The sequence below is a fragment of the Scylla paramamosain genome, chromosome 31 (assembly GCF_035594125.1).
Source record: "Scylla paramamosain isolate STU-SP2022 chromosome 31, ASM3559412v1, whole genome shotgun sequence".
In the NCBI taxonomy this organism is placed as follows: Eukaryota; Metazoa; Arthropoda; class Malacostraca; order Decapoda; family Portunidae; genus Scylla; species Scylla paramamosain.
The window spans coordinates 11,971,822-11,991,499 of NC_087181.1; the positions used below are offsets into that span (position 1 = coordinate 11,971,822).

Sequence of the window (19,678 nt, forward strand, 5' to 3'; positions counted from 1 at the left end):
GCGTTTCAGATGGTCCCTAAGGTGACTGTACTCCATGCTCTCTACGTGCCCTCTCTCGGTACTTAGTAGGGAACAGCGACGCCAAGGTGAAGGCAGCGGGTACTCCGGTGGTTACATAAGGTGCAGATGGCGAAGAGAAACGTGAGGAAACACTGCAGGCTATTAGAAAATCATCAGGAACAAAACTTTTTAAAAACACTATTCCCAGCAACTCGACCTGACAACACAAAACTTCTCGATACGCGCTGCAAAACTTTAAATCTGAGGAGAGCTGCGTGACGTGGCGAGTTAGTTGTGACTTTATAAATCACGAAGCTGCCACGACATGTAACTGAGGAATCCTGTAGGAGGCACGGGGGTGAGAGAGAGAGAGAGAGAGAGAGAGAGAGAGAGAGAGAGAGAGAGAGAGAGAGAGAGAGAGAGAGAATCTGGGTGTTTGCCAGGGACAGCAGCTCAGGGGAAGAGGGGTGGCGGGGGAGTCTTGCACTGTGCTGTCACCGATGAGGGGCTGCCAGTAAGCTGCTGTCGCCCCGCTCATTACGACACGTGCCTCTAAGGGCCTCCTCGGCGCCTCCTTCGTGAGAGGAAGATAAGCCCGCGGGGTGGTTGGTTGCGCGAGTCGCCGCCAGGGAGTTGCTGTTGTGTTATTGCCGTGAGATTCTTTGCCGTCAAGATGGAGATGGCCTCTGCTGATTATGAGGTGTTTGGTAAGGTGCAAGGTGAGTCAGCTGTCTTCGCCATGCACGCCACACCCGCACGCACACCCACGCACCCGCACGCACAAGTTAGGAAGAAAGGCCGCCGCGCAAGCTCCCATATTTCCCCGTGGCGTTGCCACTCAAACTGGACGCACATCACACACCTACAAGCATTCATGATTTCATGCCCCCCCCCTTCTCTCTCTCTCTCTCTCTCTCTCTCTCTCTCTCTCTCTAGACTAACGTAGCTAACTTAAACAACTAGTTAAGATTTAAAGGTTTATTACGGACTGATAAACTTGCATAAACATCCACAAAAGATTTTCTCCTCCTCCTCCTCCTCCTCCTCCTCCTCCTTCTCCTCCTCCTGTGGTGACTTAATCAATCAATCAACCACTTCCTACTTTTCCTCCTCCTCCTCCTCCTCCTCCTCCTCCCTCCCTCCCTCCTGCTCCTTCACCTCCACCTCCACCTCCACCTCCACCTCTACCTCTACCTCCTCCTCCTCCTCCTCCTCCTTCACCTTCACCTTCACCTTCACCTCCACCTCCTCTCTTCATCTTTCACCCATGGTTGCCCGATCCTCTTCACTCTCCTCCTCTCCTCCCTCCTGTTGGTTTAGGTTGAGTAAGGTTATGTTATGTTAGGTCAGGTTAGGTAAGGCTACGTTATGTTAGGTTAGGTTAGGTTAAGTTAGGTTGCGTTAGGTTTGGTAAGGTTAGATTAGTAAGGTTAGGTAGGTAAGGTTAGGTTAGATATGGTAAGGTTAGATTAGGTAAGGTTAGATTAGGTTACGTTAGATAAGGTAAGGTGAGGTAGGGTTAGGTTGGGTGAGGTTAGTTAAGTTAGGTTTGGTGAAAGTTAGGTTAGGCTGGGTTAGGTTACGTAAGGTTAGGTAAAGTTATCTTATGTTAGGTATGATTATGTTAGGTTAGGTTAGGTTAGGCAAAGTAAGGATAAACAGAACACTGTCTCCCGTCACAACACGGACACCGCTACGTCCTGTGTCAACCCCGTCAATCTTGGCCGCGCTCCCAACCCTCCCTTCATTCTGGGCTCTGTCAAATACTGTGGCAGGCGGGGAGGGAGTGGCTGGATCATCGGGCCACGTATACAAGATTGGTGCCGCGAGATGAGCACAGCCACGCCACGGAAATAGTTAAATGCATCATAGTATACACTCAGTAATGCTAAAAAAAAAAAAAAAAAAAAAAACGACTAATAAGTATTCATTCTTTTTTACGAGGTAACAATTACGTGGCATTTTTTTTTTTTTTTCCTTCTTTTCCTGGATTTCTTTTCGCCTTTGGATCTTCATTTTTTTTTCCTTAACTCGTTTGACTTGATTCTTCCCTCACTTTTTTTTTCCTCAGTTTCTTTTCGTCTTCGGGATTTCCTCTCTACTTTTAATTCTTCCTGACTTCTTTTTCCTTAATTTGTTTTGCCTATGAGTCTTCCTCACGTTGTAATTTCTGAATCTTTGCCTTTAGATCTTACTTTAATTTCTTGCATTTTTTTTTTTCATTTTCCTTACGCGCATAAAAAAAAAATAAAAATAAAATAAAATAAACCGGATTACGATAACAAAGCGAGGTCGTCACACCGCGTCACACCACCACAGCCGCGTCAAAGCAGCCGGCGCTGTCACTATGCAGCAACAAGGCAGCAAGGTACAGGTGCGGCAGTGGGAGGTTGTAACACTGAGCGACGCAAGGACAGCATTTGCGGTGGTGCGACAGACAGCAATACAGTCCATGTGTTAGCTTAGATGTAGCACGCAGCAACTCAGTAAGGCAGCAAAATACAGGAAAATACAACAGAATACAATACGGTGCAGGAGAATTCAGGATCATAAAGCAGAATACAGTACAAACTTTTATTTTTTTTCTACAACTTCCGAATCAGTTAAATCTTTAAATCTATGTATCATTCTATCCCTACAACCACACATTCAAAGTCTAAATATCACTAAAATAACGAAAACACCCTTGAAAACCACTACAGTTTCCGCCACAGCTTGATGAAACACATGTCGAGACGAGACGGCGAGACGTTTGAGGGAATATGATCTAAAAGACTTAAGGCGAAGTGGTAGTTCTATCTCCAGTACCTCTTAAGAAAAACCGAACCCACTCTACAAGGTCAGTACGAAAACCGCATTCAAGTTAAAAATACGAGGCGAAAACAACACTTCATTCTTTCACTTCTCGCATCAGGAGTCTAAATATTCTAACTACCAACTCAGCAAGAAAACCGCATGCAGCTTACAAATACCAGACGAAAACAACACTTCATCCTTTCACTTCTCTCATCAGTAGCGTAAAATTAATATTCTCTCTCAACTAACTCAGCAAGAAAACCCCATTCACACTACAGATACCAGACGGAAACAACACTTCATCATTTCACTTCCCTCATCGGTAGTGTAAACATTCTATCCCAGCACCAGTGAAGCCATGTTACCGAACACTGAAGAAGGCGCGTCAGCAAGCAGTAGGAACAACAAAAAGGGCGCGTAAACAAAAAGAGGGGAGACGGAGGGAGAGATGAAGGGAAGGGAAAGCAGTGGAAAGAGAGGAAGAAGAGAGTGCGAGATAGTGTGTGTGTGTATATATGCGTGTGTGTGTGTGTGTGTGTGTGTGTGTTAAAATTAGCTCTGTCTCCTGGTGACTGGAGGAGGAGGAGGAGGAGGAGGAGGAGGAGGAGGAGGAGGAGGAGGAGGAGGCCCTGTATCTTCATCATGGCGGGTCTTCAAAGGGTCTGGGTTTTTGGGTTTAATCGTGTGTGTGTGTGTGTGTGTGTGTGTGTGTGTGTGTGTGTGTGTGTGTGTGTGTGTGTGCGTGTGTGTGTTTGCCTGAGTCAGCAAGCGAGTACCCAACACTTGTCTCTTTACTTCCATATATCACTACTGTATTCATTCATTCATTGCTGCATTCACATATTTCTCCAATTTACTTAATGTACTAGACCGCTTTTACTGCCTGCCATTTCAAGGTGTTTGGTAAATAAATGTTACCCTCGCGGATGCATCGTCTGTCTGTTTGTTTGTATTACTTTTTGTTTATATTCTTGCCTGCTTGTATTCTTTTTACTTATCTTCTTGTCTGTATATATTTTTCATTACTTATATTCCTGCTTGTCTGTATCTTTATTGCTTATATTTCTGCCTCTTTGTATTTCTTATTACTTTTGTCCCTCCTATTAGTGTCTATTTATTCTTACGTATATTCTCGTCTCTTTTGTATCTGTTATTATTTGCTTTAGGAAAGACCTCACGCAGTAACTTTTAGTAGCGTTCAATCAATAGCGTTTACTCCTCACGGCTGAACCATCTCATAACCTCAATTTTTTTCTCCCTCTCTCTCTTGTTGTGTGTGAGGGAGTCTGGCCAAGGGTGAAAAGTAAGAAAAATGTAACTGCATCTCTCCTCTCCCCAGAAATGTTAAGTTGTAGTCAGGTTTTATCCGGTCACGCAGGTTTCTTGATGTTCCTCTCTTAAAATAGCTCGAGTCACGGGGCGGTAGAGAACAGAGAAGGCAGAATTCCGGAATTTACCAGTGCAAGGGATGAAAGAGTGGATATACACGGATTAACTCTTGCATTAGTACGGTCGCCAGTAGAGGTTTGCCTGTTAAAATGATGAAAGTGTGAAAATGTATCGGTAAAGTCTTGCATTGTTATGGTGGAGAGGAGAGTTTTGCCAATTCAAAGGATTAAGTAGTGAAGGTACCCTTTTTATGTAAGGGCTTTGGTCACGGGCAACGAAAACTGGAGGGAGAAGATAATTCTTAAGGTGAAGTGGACGAAACAAGGGTCAGAGTGAGCAGAAAGATCTGCAATGCTCATTAAGTCGTAAAAAACTATGCATAATGTTGCTACGCCAGTCTTGTCCTTGTCAGAGGCTGCCTTGACGTCGCCCTTCATACAGAGCCTCCCGTGCCTCTAATTCCTTCACGGAGTCTAATCAGGAACGACAAACGAATGAGTCGAGTGTAGAATAACCGCCTCGTCATTGCCTTGGCTGGCCCAGAGTTTTGGCGTCTGAAGGTTTGTGACTCATGTTTAAGTCGAATGGAAATCAATATATGAACTTGTGAATTGGTTTATATTAGTAGGTTAGGTTAGGTTTAGGTTAGATTAGGTCAGCCTAGGCTAGAGCTGGGAATGCGATTGGTGGAAATAGCTGTGTGATGTTTCTTTTTTTTACTTTTCTGACATTAGAACACAAGAAAAAAATATATATTACTAGTTCTTTCAAGACATTTACTCTTTTGGACATTTCTATCACTATATTTACCACCACCACCTTCACTACAACCACCACAACCACCACTACCTTTACTACTGATCTTGGGAGCTGTACCTTAATTCACCACCACCATCACCACCACCACCACCACCACCACCTGACATTTACCAAGGGCGTGACTCGCGATAACAATAATACAAACTGTAAATCACTAAGGCGTCAGGTGCGTGCCAGGTGAGGTGTGGAGGGGAGCAGGGTAAGGGAGGGGTAGAGGATAAGGTCCGTTCCCCTACTGTCCTGCCTCCCTGCCCCCCCTACACCTAGCCAGGGACACGGGTCGGCTAGCACATGAGTGGAGCCTCCTGTGCCTCACCCGGAGCATGAAGGCGCGGCAGGTACGGTAGGCACGCAGTGGTGATGCAAGTGTCTAAATGACTGACCTGTGATGTGGTGTGATGCAAGTCTGGCTCACCACCTCACCGGTCACCACCCGGCAATGCAACACAGACCCTGAAGCGAGGAGTAGGAATGGTGGTGTTGTGGTGTTGTAAAGGTACTAATGACAAGGTGAATAACAAGAATAGCCACAAAAGTATGGAAAGTTGTTGTTTAGGTATTAAAAATATAAATATCAACTAATCAACTAATGTCAACAACAACATGGAGGATAACAAGAATAACCAGAAAAGTATGGAAAAGTTGTTGTTGTCTAGGTACTAAAAACATTAACAACTAGAATTAAACGACTCACCCTGAATAAGAAAAATATCAATAACAATAACAGCGAGAATAACAAGGATAACAACCACATGAGCAACAAAAACCACAACAACCACGAAAATTATCAAGAATAACAAGAACAACAATGAGAATACCAAGGACAACAACAACAACAAGCAAAACAACAACCACAGTACCACCAAAACCACCAACCACCACAACAACAAACATTCACACACGCTGATTGGCCCAAAAATTCCCCGTCTTATTTTGGACCGTATTCTGAAACTCATCTGCGCCGTAACTCCACTACATTGAAAAGGGTCTAGTTGAAGACATACGGATTTTTAAGTGGAGACAGATTAACAAGATTTCAACATTATTAACAGGAGAAACAGTATTGAGAACCTGACTAATCATTCTTGTGGCCTTGGAAAATAGTTGTAGGGAGAGAGAAGCGTTTCTGAATATAACGTACGGGAAAGTAAGACTCCCAACAAAGTCCAGAGGTAGTGGTGCCATGTTCATGAGTCCCGGGGAGCCAAAATTGTTTGTAGAACGCTTGATAAGGAGTACAGTGTTTAATAATACGTAAATTCAAAGCGAGGAGATCAATTCGAGACCGATTCGAGCGGTTTCGGTGTTTCGCTGTCCCGGTGTGGTTCGGAGGTGCACGGTTGAGTCTTTGCGGAGTGAATTGCGAGTTGTGTTGTATACCGACACTTTTTATCATCATTCAGTGAGGTGGAGATGCAACAGTGCCATGGAAGGATCGAAAATGTTAACTTCCTATTCTGTTAAAATGTTTTACCTTTACTTCCATGATGATTAACTTGAATAATTACTTCATTACTTTCATAACTACTGCTTCACTTCCGTAATTGCTTCTTTTCATCCACTATTACCTCCTTTCTATCATAATTATTTCCTGTCTTTCATAATTACTTCCTATCTTTCATACTTACTTCCTATCTTTCATAATTACTTCATATCTTTCATAATTACTTCCTGTCTTTCATAATTACTTCCTGTCTTTCATAATTACTTCATATCTTTCATAATTACTTCATATCTTTCATAATTACTTCCTGTCTTTCATAATTACTTCCTATCTTTCATAATTACTTCCTATCTTTCATAATTACTTCATATCTTTCATAATTACTTCCTGTCTTTCATAATTACTTCCTGTCTTTCATAATTACTTCCTGTCTTTCATAATTACTTCCTTACTACCAAACTACTCCCTTGGTTACACATTTATTTATTTACATTCACAATTACTTTCTTTGCAATCACTTCCTTATTTTCACTATTACTTACATCTATTCCTTCCATCCATTTCTACTTCCTGAATGTCTATACCTGTCTATACCTCCACCACATCTCACAAACCAAACCTGTAACCCTTTCGACCATCATGCATCTGAAGGGAGTGGCTGGGCGATGGGGAGGGAGTGAGGGAGGGGATGAGGGGAAGAGACAGGGCACTGAAGGGGGGAAGGGGTCGACATGCCCACGTGATTTTGATGGATGGCACTGACAGAGGGACAGCGCGACGCGGCACCTGACTCACGACCCACACTTCTACTAATTCACTGCGACAGCCTGACGTTGGCAAGACTGACGGCCGCAAGGGACGCTCATAATGGCACTTGAAAGGCCACACTAAATATATATCAGTGAAGCGGACGGGGATGTGAGTTTGGCGACGCGCGAAGACAGCATACCTTAACCTTACTCTGAGAAGCCACTGCAATGCGTCTTGACACCTGAAGGTTGCCCTGTGCCCCGTGCCCCGCCCTGCCTCGCTCCTCCCCGCCCTGGCCTGCTGCTACACCTAGTCTGGGATTTGATTTGTTCGTTCGTTTACTTATTTATTTGAAGGTTGCCTCGCCGTGTCTTGCAACACCTTGGCTACGATTCTGATTTTGATTTATTTATTTACTTATTTACTTATTCATTTATCTATTTATGTTTTTTAATCTCATGTACCCTTCGAGGACTTTCAGCACTCGTCACGTTCCCTTACCCAGAATGCAGCAGAATGTGGTCATAATATAACATGCATCTAAGGAGTCGTCGATAAATAATAACAAATATCCACGAATCACCACAAAAATCTAATAAATCTGCCAATTAATTCATCAGCACCGTACGTAACAACAACAATAATCCGTGACAATAACATAAAAGAGTCCAGGTCCTGTAATAGACATTCATCAACAGTATACTTGCTAATAGTTAAGAGTACCGTATCAATTCTCATTATTAATTAGCCAGACGTAGCATCATTCACCTGGACGTCACAACATATCAGACACCTGGTACTTGCCTTAACTGTTCTCTTAAGTGCACCCGTAATAACCTGACACGCCCTCCCACGCCTGAAGGAGAGATTGAAGGGCCAGGGTGATTGGAGAACAGCCTCTAGTGGTGGGGACGAGATACACTGAAATGACGGATGACGGAGAGAGAGAGAAAGTGTTACAATATGAATGGAAAGAAGGAAAGAGATGCAAAGTAACAAGGAAAAATACGATAAATACCATAAAAAAATAAAGAAAAATAAAACCTCCTCTTACACATGAACAAGCCAACAAACAAAACAAGGAAAACAAATCCAATAAAAATAGAAAAAAAAAACGATAAGGACAATAAAGCACAAAGAACCAGAGGAAGAAGAAAAAAAGTATCGAGAGAGAGAGAGAGAGAGAGAGAGAGAGAGAGAGAGAGAGAGAGAGAACCAGGAAAACCCCAACTCGCAACCAATAAAAATAAGCTCAATGACTCAAAGGATACGAGTACATCCACAGACACACACCTCACGTACCTATTAACCTGCTGGGGATGTTGTGTGGCGTCCCTAGCCCTTACTTTCGCAGCGACAGTCTGGCTCTTATTCAGAAACGCTTTGCTGTCTCACCACGGCTATTTTCGAAGACCACAGAGATGATCAGCCGGGTTCTCAAGACTTTCGGCCACTAGTAATGTAAAAATCTTGTTAATATGCCACTAGAACTGTAGAAACATTTTTAATAACCCGTGTGCCCGTAAGTAGAGCCTTTTGAAAGTACTGGAGGTGCGGCGCAGAAGTGTTTAAGAATATAGACCTTACAGAGACAGGAAGCCGGCAATGGGAACTCGTGAGGCTGGAAGCAAGAAAGGAGAGAAGCGTTAGTAGTAAGGCTTACCAACTTACTCTGCAAGTAACATCATATAAATATAAATGTTTTTTCCTAATACTACGATAGATTTTCAACATTCTAGAAGTATGTAAGGTATTCTTAAGGAGGAAATATAAAAAGGGATTGAGAATGACGTGATTGGGTTTTGTAATGTGTTTGAAAGCTCCCAAGAGGGTTGGTATGCCTGCAGCACCGTTCGTCTCAAGTTCGAGCCACAACCCGAGCGTCTCGAAACTTGTAATGCGAAGAGTAGTAGTGATGAACGAGCACTGGAGGCGACGGTTTGCTTGCTCGTAGGGATATCATCATTCTTATTGCTAGTAGTAGTGGTGGTGTTGGTGGTAGTAGTAGCAGCAGTAGTAGTAAGGATACTACTACTACTACTATTCCTACTACTACACTACCACTGCTATTACTACTACTATTACTACAATGTACCAGCAATATTATCATTGTACTGTTATCATTATCATTACTACTTGCACATCCAAAACTTATTGCATATACTGACTCAAGAGAGAGAGAGAGAGAGAGAGAGAGAGAGAGAGAGAGAGAGAGAGAGAGAATGTTTATCTGGTTGGTGGAGTGAGAACAGAAGGGTCATGCCACTCTTCCTCCCCTCCTCTCCCCCCTTCTCTCTCTCTCTCTCTCTCTCTCTCTCTCTCTCTCTCTCTCTCTCTCTCTCTCTCTCTCTCTCTCTCTCTCTCTCTCTCTCTCTCTCTGGCACTCTTCTTTCCCCTCCTGACATCCCGTCCCCCCCACCTCCCCCTTCTCTCCATCACCTGACACCCTGGCACTACCACCACCACCACCACCACCACCACACTCATTCGTTTGTCTCCGTCTGTCTTTCCAAATATCGTCTTTCATCCTTTCCATCCTCGCTGCCTCATTTCCCTGTGCATTTATTATTAGTGAGTGTTTGCTTTCATTATTATGTGTGTTTCTTTGACCGTGGTGGTGAGTTGACGTTAGTGAGTGAGTGAGTGAGTGAGAGAGAGAAAGAAAGCTAGTATGTTTTTTTTTTTCTTTCTTTTATCTTTATTTTTCTTGTTACTAAGTTTGAATTTTGTCTAAAGGAATAGATAAAATAAGATCATTAATTTATCACTCATTTTTTTTTTCATTCAGTATAATATGGTGTGCTGTTTAATGCTAAATAAACAAATAAATAAATAAATTATGACAAATATAGAAAAACCCAGATTAAAAATATAGAGATTGGACATAACTCTCTCTCTCTCTCTCTCTCTCTCTCTCTCTCTCTCTCTCTCTCTCTCTCTCTCTCTCTCTCTCTCTCTCTCCTACTCCAACACCCCTTTCTCCACCCTTTCTCTCCCTCATTATCTCAGTCCCTTCCCTCCCTCACTCACTCCCTCCCTCACCCCTCACTTCACCCTTCCCTCACTCCTCACTCCACCCTTCCCTCACACCCTCACACTCACCCCTTTACTCTCTCCCTACCTCACTCACTCACTCTCTCCACTCTTTCTTCAGTCCTTTACTCTCCCCACCCATCCCTCCCTCATTCCCTCACTCACTCCTTCATTCTCATCTTCCGCAGGCTGCAATTTCATCAAGGCGGCCAAGGAGAAGGCAGACAGCTTGGACTTAACAGGGTGGATCAAGAACAACAAGACCGGCACGGTGGGCGGACGCATTCAAGGCACCAAGGCCAACGTTGACCAGATGTGCGTGTCCTGGGAGGCTGGGAAGCAAGGGAAAGCAAGGGAAGGGAAGGGAAGGACTTGTAGGAAGAAGGAACAAGCGGAAGGAAAGAATGGAAGGCGAATAGAGAAGAGTAACGGAATAATAAGCTTTGAAGGATGAGGAGGGTGGAAAATAAGTTGGTAAAGAATATGAAAAGGGTAAAAAAAACAGCTCGTAGTGGAAAGGCGGGGGCTGAAAAAGAGATTAGTAGAATGCAGAGAATGGAAGAAGGGTGATAAAAATTAGGAAAGTGCAGGTAAACAGGTCGTAAGAAGAGGGATTCAAGAGATAGAAGAAAGAGATAAGAAAGGGTAGAGGAATGTTGGTATAGGAAGAAGAAATAAGGAAATGGAAGGAATGGCGAATGAAAAAGGGGGGATTAAAGGATAAAATAACAAACCTCGAGAGGTGGAAGGGATGGGAAGGATGAAAAGGAGGATGATAGGAGATAAGAAAAGGTAGGAAGACATGCTGGTATAAAAAGAGGAAATAAGGAAATGGAATGAATATAGGATGAATAGGAGTGAAGAAGGATGAAATAAGAAATCTCGAGGAATGAAAGGGGTGGGAAGGATGGAAGGGAAAACCAAAGTTCTTCGTTAGGAGGACTATATTAAGGAAAGCGAACGTAAAAAAAAAAAAAAAAAAAAAAAAAAAAACTCTTAGGGAACGAATTACTGTAACTAAATTATAAGAAGCGAATGTTTTGGCAGAGATTCAGTGAGAAATTGACTCGAACGAAAAGGGAAAGAGAAAAAGGAAAAGGTTTGTTGGAGAAAGAACTAAAGATGTAATTATTCTGACTACGACTGTAAGGAATAAAGGTTCCCGTACAGATCTTGTTAGAAAAAAGACACGAACGGAGAGAGAGAGAGAGAGAGAGAGAGAGAGAGAGAGAGAGAGAGAGAGAGAGAGAGAGAGAGAGTTTGTTGACTAATGGACTAATAATTCTAGCTATGTGGAAAGAAGTGAATGTTTTAATAGTGGTTATTTAGTAAGATAAAAAAAAAAACACGAACGAAAAAGGAAAAAGAGAGAGAAAAAAAAAAGTTTGTTGAGTAGGGAACTTCACTACAAGATAAGAAATATTATAATAAATATTCAGTCAAAAAAAAAAAAAAGCGAACGAAGAGAGACAGAGAGAGAGAGAAAAAAAAAACAGGAAGAGTTTGTTGAGACTGAATAGAGATGTTGAATATATAGTGATGAATGAGGTGAGGAGGGGGTGAAGGTTGTGAGTGTGGTGGGTTGCGGTGATGGGTAAGTGATGGAGGGGGGTGGCAGAGGAGGAGGGTCAAGGAGTGTGGTGGTGGTGGTGGTGGTGGTGATGGAAGGGAACAGAGATGAAGGAATGAATGGAAAGATAAAGAAAGATTATAAAAAAAAGGACAGAGGGATGAAAGTACGAGAGAGAGAGAGAGAGAGAGAGAGAGAGAGAGAGAGAGAGAGAGAGAGAGAGAGAGAGAGAGAGAGAGAGAGAGAGAGAGAGAGAGAGAGAGGCTAAAACTATTGATAATAAATAACTACATGACAAGATAAAGTAGTAGTAGTAGTAGTAGTAGTAGTGGTAGTAGTAGCAGTGCCTTGCCAACATTGTTAATGGTCACCCAACACCACATTCACGCTGCTCAGGGTGCCAACTGATCCACGGGAGAGGCTGGGAGAGGATGAGGGGGCACTGTGGCGGCGTGGGGGCGGGGGATAATACAGTGAGAGGGGGAGTGACGGAGAGGGGAGGTGGGGGAAAACAGCTTGTACCCTAACCATGAGTTGCTACCATTACCACAACTTTTGTACGAGTGGTGGTGGTGGTGGTGGTGTGGTGAGGTGTGGCTGTGATGCTTTTTGTGGTGTGTGTGTGTGTGTGTGTGTGTGTGTGTGTGCGTTTGGAAGCTAGTAGAAGTGAGGTGGTGGAGGAGAAAAAGTTGTGTGTGTGTGTGTGTGTGTGTGTGTGTGTGTGTGTGTGTGTGTGTGTGTGCCAAAGGAAAGCATTCACAGCACACAATCTTGGGTTTATTTCCTCTCAGCCAAAACAGTGAAGAGACCCAAGGATCACGTTACTTATGAAATCTAACGCTCACTCGCTGTCTCCTTCCCTCCCTCCCTAAATAGAGCGCCACTTCTCACGCCAATGTTCTCCCTTCAAGTCTGCAAAGTTTATGGCCCGAGTTGTATAAGTATTGGTCATATGAACATTCCAAGTGCTCGTATGCGCCGTATGTTAAAATCTCATGCAGGAAAATATTCAAGGAAACGTGAATTTTGGGGTTTTTAAAAGGTTTGAGACAAGTGTTTCTATTTTATTTGTATTCGTAAACATGTGATTTAGTCTCTCTCTCTCTCTCTCTCTCTCTCTCTCTCTCTCTCTCTCTCTCTCTCTCTCTCTCTCTCTCTCTCTCTCTCTCCATACCTCCTTTTCCTCTTCTTTCCCCTAATTCCTATGTTCTTTCTTCTCTTCCTCGGCTTCCTACTAAACTAAAATGTTTTCATTTGTTATTGTTTTCTCTCTCTCTTACTCACTCATTAACCTTCTCCACAAGCCTTGGCCATCTTCCACTTATTGCTTAGTCAGGTAAGAAAAGTAAAAAAAATGCATTAAAAGCCCCTTACGTGTGACAGGGTGAAATGGCTGAGTGAGGAAGGCAGCCCGGGCAGCGAGATTGAGCGGTGCCAGCTGACCAACCAGCAAGCCATCATTCGCCCAGATTACAACAAGTTCTTCCTCAGATTTTAAGTCATCGCCACACCCTGGTAGTAAGTTAACTGGCACATACGCAGTGGTGGGGTGGTGTTCAGGTGTTCCCGTCACCCCGCCCCCCACCCCAGGAACAGAAATTTGGAGCTCAGTCATAACAGTGGTAGATAAATGATATAGATTCGTTAATAAGATTATTAGTGCCGAGTCATTAGGGAGCTAAAATCAACCTATTGACTGCTATTTGGTCCATCTTCCATTAATTACTAAAAACTTTGAGTCTTAAGACATTTTTACTTGTTCTACAGCCACATCCAATCTTTAAATATGGTAGAAATTGCAAAATCTATTCTTTTTAATCTTCTTTCTTGTAGATGCTTATAAAGATTTCTTCCATTACTTCTGGTGGTGGTAAATGTTTCCCACCGTAGTGAATGGGTTAAGAGTTTAGATGAATGTTTGAATGAAGGCGACAGGTGGAAATGGGTAGGAACATTTAATGTTGGGACTGCCACGTGTAGGCCTGATGGCTTTTTGCAGCCTCACTTATTTTATTATGATTATGTGTTCTAATGAAGGGATCTGAACTTACTTGCAGGACCTCCTTGAACTGTGTGTGCCAACAGAGTGTTTCCATCACCACTGCCTCGCCTGAACCTCTCCTCCACGCAGGAACAAGACTGAAGACACCGCGAATCCACACCGCAAATGATTTACCTTAAGGAAGAAGACGAACGTTCTTACTTACCGTGCTGTCTGAGGGATTAGTCAAGGAAAGATGGTGTCTCAGTCGGTAACAGCTGCTGCTTCTTCTTTTCAATTTCAGTCCCTATACAGGGTTTTGAATGAGACTTTTCCAGTTGTTTCTGTCTCGTGCCATCCTTTCATTTATTCCTTTGTCTCTCATGTCTTCATTGCAGCCTTTCCTCTTTCTCCTCGCATTCCTGTCTAGGTTTATTAAGGGCAACCATCTTGAGGCGACTCCATGAAGCCTCTACTGCTGCCTTGCGGTGAAGCTTCGTCCGGAGAGGTTCGGTGGTTTGAGTCAAAACACCATCCTACAAGTAACGAAATCTGGTTCACAAGGTTCAAGGAATACACACACACACACACACACACACACACACCTATTCCTCATTTGTTTTTTTTTTTTTTTTTTCTTTTTTTTCACCAAGCTCCATAATTTCACTTCCTTCAAATAAACGTCTCGATAGATTAGTATTTATATCTAGCAGAAGTTTTGCGTTCATTTATCATTTATTTTCATTCCTAGGCGTCAGTCGTGCATGTATAATGATAAGTTTTAGTTCCAAATCTCGCGAGTGGAGGTGCTAAGTAATAACACTGTCTGAACGGTAACAATAGACATGGCGACGTGAAGGTGGGGGGGCGGCCGAGCTGTTACGAAGACACTTTCTGTATCCCGGCCCAGACTTGTGTGAGCGCCAGTACACCCCAGCTTGGTCAGAAGTCGGAGTATTTAGGCAATTATGCATAAAGTTTCATTCCCCAAATAACCTCAGACGTATTCATGCAGCGTCACTTCACTCGAGATCACTGGACTAACTTAACTGTTTCAGGAGGAAGGTTTGAAGATACTCATCCCAGTAATTTGGACCTGTTTCACTGTCTCCTGTAGAATCTAACATATACAGTATTGTTTCTTTTTTTTCTTTTCATCGCGAGTCCTTACACACCCATACACAAAAATAGGTAAATAAATAAAATAGATAAATAAAAACGCTATCTATGACTGGATCTGACTGATTGGCGGGTATTTGTCAAGGGAAGAGCTGAGGCAGGTGTCAGTCAGGCTGCCTCCCCTACGCCCTCGCCACGCAGCCTCACGTAGCGCCGCACACGTGGGTCCCTCCTCGCCCACCAGCGTGTGCCTACTGTATGTAAACATCTGTGATGGAGTTTATTTAAAGTATGTATTGTTTGTTAAATATTTATTTTTTGACTTATAAATAAATATTTCACCTTATGGGAATTTGATGTTTGTTTTTTTGTGCTGTTGTCTTTGTTTGACGTCCTCACCAAAAACACTAAACCGAGGCTGTCTGCAGGAATGAACTCAGGTAACACGGAGCTGATTCTTCACCTAATAGGAATTTTATGCTTATTTCTCCTTTGCTGAACGTTATCTTCGTCTGCCACACTGAATGCTCTGGCGTCCTCATCGCATCGCACTGAACCGAGGCTGTCTGCATGAATGGACGCTGATAACTGACGGAACTGCGTGTTTCTCTTAGGGCGTGCTGATTGTTATGCCGATACTTGGTGACTCAAGGGTGGTGGTGGTGGTGGGGAGGGATGATGGTAATGACGATGGTAGTGGTGTTAATGGGTGGAGAGAGTGATGGTGACGATAGGTGGTGATGGCTGTTGATGGTTCCTCGAAAACCCCCTAGCACTACTACTACTATTATTACCATTATTACTTTTACTTATACTACAACCATCACCACCTCTACTACTATTACTACTACTACTACTACTACTACTACTACTACTACTACACACACACACACACACACACACACACACACACACACACACACACACACACACATCACAAGCAAAAGTAACACCGAAGTAGTAAATATTTATTGCACAAACACAACGAACAATAACAACACTGCTAACACCAATGGTAGTACGTAATAGTAACAATAACAAACAATACTATAACAAAAAACATGATAACCACTACTTCTACTATGGCGTTTCTCACTTGATGCCTACGTAGAACAAAACCCACCACTACTAAGGCGAGCAGCAACAATAACGAGTAACTGAGCCACTACATAATGATAACAGTATGCAAGGACAATAGACAGTATGGTGTTGGTCTATTAAATACCTTCATAGTATAGTCTGGCCTTCACAAGCATCCATTTTCTTTTTAATTCAATAGAGAAAACTAGAAAAAAATGGTCAACTAAAATAAAAGATAGTATGCGAGGGTATTAATGTAGTGTTCTATCAAATACCTTCATAGTATAGTTTGGCCTTCACAAGCATCCATTTTCTTTAATTCAATAAAGAAAGCTCCCCAAAAATTGGGTAAATAAAATAAAATAGGCACGCTAAGAAGGAGTAGATAAGATAAAAAATAAAATAAGAAAAGATACAATAGTAAGAATGAAGAACGGATACCTAGCAAACTGACTAACTGACCCTGTTGTTCCTCCTTCTTATAATTATTCCTCCATTCACGTTAGGAAAAACATAAATAAATAAATGAATAAATAAATAAATAAATAAATAAATAGATAAATAAATAAATAAATAAATAAATAAATAATTAATTAACCCTATAGCATCCAATTAAAAATTACAAAATCTTCTTTTTTGCATGACTTGTTGTCTGGAAATTAACTTTTGTTCATTATTATTTCCAAATTGAAAATAATAACACCTATTTTTATCAATTTCAGAAGAGAGAGAGAGAGAGAGAGACGAGAGAGAGAGAGAGAGAGAGAGAGAGAGAGAGAGAGAGAGAGAGAGAGAGAGAGAGAGAGAGTAATAAAAAACGATGATTAAAAAAGACGAAGAGAAAAACAATTCAAATCAGCACACACACACACACACACACACACTCACGAACTCCCACGCACAGCAAATCCAAACCCACGGACTTTATCTAAACATATACAGCTTGGGTTTAGGGACAGGGTGACCGCAGCGCCCATCATAGACACGGGACACGAGACTCCTGCCCAGACTACGGGAGCGGCACTTCTCCATCTCAAGGAAACACTCGTTACTGTATGTCTTGCCGTCGGTTCCGCACACTGGGTCAAACATTGGTGGGCAGATCTTGTAGCACCGCATGAAGTTAAACCCAACAAGGCACCGATGCATTGGAACCTGGTACACGTGTTTGCTGGGGAGAGAAAGATATGGGAGGGGTGGTGGTGGTGGTGGTGGTGGTGGTAATGGAAGTATTATTAGCATTAATATTATTATCATTATAAGTAGTAGTAGTAGTAGTAGTAGTAGTAATAGTAGTAGAAGGAACAAGAAAACAATAAGAAGAAGAACAAGGGCAATAAGAACCAGGGAACAAGAACAAGTAATAGCAGTAATAACAGAAGTAGCACCAGCATTAGAAGTAGTAGTAATAGTAGTAGTAGTAGTAGTAGTAGGTCATTTTGAGGTGGTGAAAGCAAGATCACGCTCCCAAAACAACTCTCTCTCTCTCTCTCTCTCTCTCTCTCTCCTCTCTCTCTCTCCTCTCTCTCTCTCTCTCTCTCTCTCTCTCTCTCTCTCTCACCCGCAGTTCCTGGCTTTCATGTCGCAGGCGTTCATGTAGATCCTGTTATCAGAGGCGCACACAGCTCTCCTCTCCTTCCCGCAGCGAGTCAGGCAGTGTTTGGTGGCCTCGCAGTGATGCAGCGCCACGGGGACCACCCTAAGGAAATCAAGGCAAGTCCCGGTCAGTTTTTAGTGGGTGGGATCCTGAAATCATTATCGACGTAGTGGGTTTCAATCACCATAAGGAAGTCAAGGCACGTCCCGATCAACATTTAGTGCAGGGGATGCTGAAGTCCTTATTTGTGAGGATACTGTGATGAATTATGAATTGAAGGTGGATGGTGAAACTAGTGAGAAAAAAAATACTTACTCCTCAGCCTGTGTTCCCTTCACTTATCTATCTATCTAACTACTTATCTACTTACCTATTTATCTATCTATCTACATATCTCCCTACCTACTTACCTGTCTACATACTTACCTGTCTGTCTGTCTGTCCAGAGGTAGCGCTGTGTTTCATGAGACCGTAAGGGAAGCGTGCGGGAGAGGGATGTGTGTCTGTACCAGTGTGATTATGGCATTTAATGAGGGGCGACAACCGGATACTCGATCTACTTTTCACCGCTGTACTGGTGGTGCGTTTAGTACAGACACACTCACTCCTCATTCACTGACAGGAACACCTAACCTAACCTGACTTGACCTGACCTAACCTAACTTTATCTAACCTAACCAAACCAAACATAACCAAACCAAACCAAACTAACTTAACCCTAACGAAACCAAACCAAATCAAACTCAACCAAATTAAGCCTAACCAAACCAAATTCAACCAAACCAAGCCAAACCATACATAACCACACTTACTTCTGGCCACAGGTACGTCGCTTCATCTCGCAGTAGGAAAGGTAGGCGTTCCCGTCAGAGCCACACACGGGGAAGTCATCGTCATCAGTCTCCGGACACTCGTCAGGGCAAGAGTCCTCCTGGCTGGGCACTGTGCAGCGTCCGTAGTGTGCCATCTCCACGCCCCTCCTGCAGAAGTGACGACGAAGGGGTGAAGGAAGTGAAGTGAACATAAGATTTAGAGATTAAGAGAAGGGGAAGAACATTTAAGATCAATATGATGAACTGGTTAGAACAGTTAGGAAGTTAACGAAGAAGGAACTTAAGAATATAAGAAAATAAGGGAAGGTGCAAGAAGCCATCAGGCCTACACGTGGCAATCCCAGTACGAAACATGCCTAGGTTTTCAATATACTAATCGCAAGTGGTGATGGAAGGGGGAGCAGGGGTGAAGGAAGGGGGCGTGTGTTTCTATGTAAATTCCACGATAAAAATTTGCCACCTAAAATATTTTTACATCGTAATAAATTCTCTCTAACCTAATTTGGTTTGACGTGACCTGGAGTGTTGTGAAGTCTTGCATGATAATTAGATAACATACTCTCTCTCTCTCTCTCTCTCTCTCTCTCTCTCTCTCTCTCTCTCTCTCTCTCTCTCTCTCTCTCTCTCTCTCTCTCTCTCTCTCTCTCTCTCTCTCACATGCAGGTGGCTTGATGTAGGAAGCAGAAGTTGACATAGGTTATGCTGTCAGTGCCACACACGGGGTCAGGGACGCTGGGGCAATCAATCTTGGCACACTTTCTTCCTCTTCTCACACTTGGCCATGTCCACCTCATACACGGCGCCCGCCCCGCGAGACCTGGGGAGAAATGGTAAGTATATACAGAAGAACATAAGACCACAAGAAAGTAAGGGGGAGAAAATCATCAAAACTATTTACTGTACACAAAGTAGTCCCTGTATAGAAAATGTCGACTTTTTTTTCATGTGTTATCCACAATCATTAGTTTGTGTATTCTTTTAAAGCTCCACAACGTAATAAATATCACCAGGTAAACAGAACACAATTAACACCACCAGGTAAACACAACCAGGTTAACTCAAGTAATAAACACAACTAGATAAACACAAACAGGTAAACCCAAACAAAATTAAAACAACAAAATTAACACAGGCAGGTAAACCACACACACACACACACACACACACACACAACACCACACACACACACACACACACACACACACACACACACACACACATACCCACAAGTGAGTCTCCTCATGTCACACCTCATTATCATACAGGT

The 19,678-nt window shown here is 42.8% G+C and overlaps 2 protein-coding genes across 2 annotated transcripts in view; one reads left to right on the forward strand and one right to left on the reverse strand.

The window, feature by feature from the left end:
• Positions 1-477: 477 nt before the first annotated feature.
• Positions 478-15,253, forward strand: LOC135116517 (acylphosphatase-2-like). Its single transcript, XM_064034037.1, has 4 exons — positions 478-719; positions 10,420-10,546; positions 13,185-13,319; positions 13,859-15,253. The coding sequence occupies exons 1-3, from the start codon at positions 674-676 to the stop codon at positions 13,297-13,299; spliced, it is 288 nt and encodes a 95-aa protein (XP_063890107.1). The 5' UTR covers positions 478-673; the 3' UTR covers positions 13,300-13,319; positions 13,859-15,253.
• A 1,487-nt stretch (positions 15,254-16,740) lies between these two features.
• The window catches only part of LOC135116326 (agrin-like), a gene marked incomplete at its 5' end in the record, with an annotated part of 5,481 nt that continues 2,543 nt past the window's right edge, over positions 16,741-19,678 (reverse strand). The window contains 7 exon segments of the mRNA XM_064033680.1: positions 16,741-17,152; positions 17,543-17,680; positions 18,391-18,558; positions 19,069-19,173; positions 19,175-19,228; positions 19,635-19,660; positions 19,662-19,678. The exon segment at positions 19,662-19,678 is cut by the window's right edge and continues 116 nt beyond it. Of these exon segments, the coding sequence (XP_063889750.1) occupies positions 16,906-17,152; positions 17,543-17,680; positions 18,391-18,558; positions 19,069-19,173; positions 19,175-19,228; positions 19,635-19,660; positions 19,662-19,678 (755 nt within the window).

What these genes read in the sequence shown, in the direction of transcription:
- LOC135116517 (XM_064034037.1), top strand. Translation starts at nt 674, where the DNA reads ATGGAGATGGCCTCTGCTGATTATGAGGTGTTTGGTAAGGTGCAAG. An exon ending in GGTGTTTGGTAAGGTGCAAG is followed by an intron (nt 720 to 10,419) that starts GTGAGTCAGCTG and finishes CATCTTCCGCAG; the next exon opens with GCTGCAATTTCATCAAGGCG. An exon ending in AAGGCCAACGTTGACCAGAT is followed by an intron (nt 10,547 to 13,184) that starts GTGCGTGTCCTG and finishes TACGTGTGACAG; the next exon opens with GGTGAAATGGCTGAGTGAGG.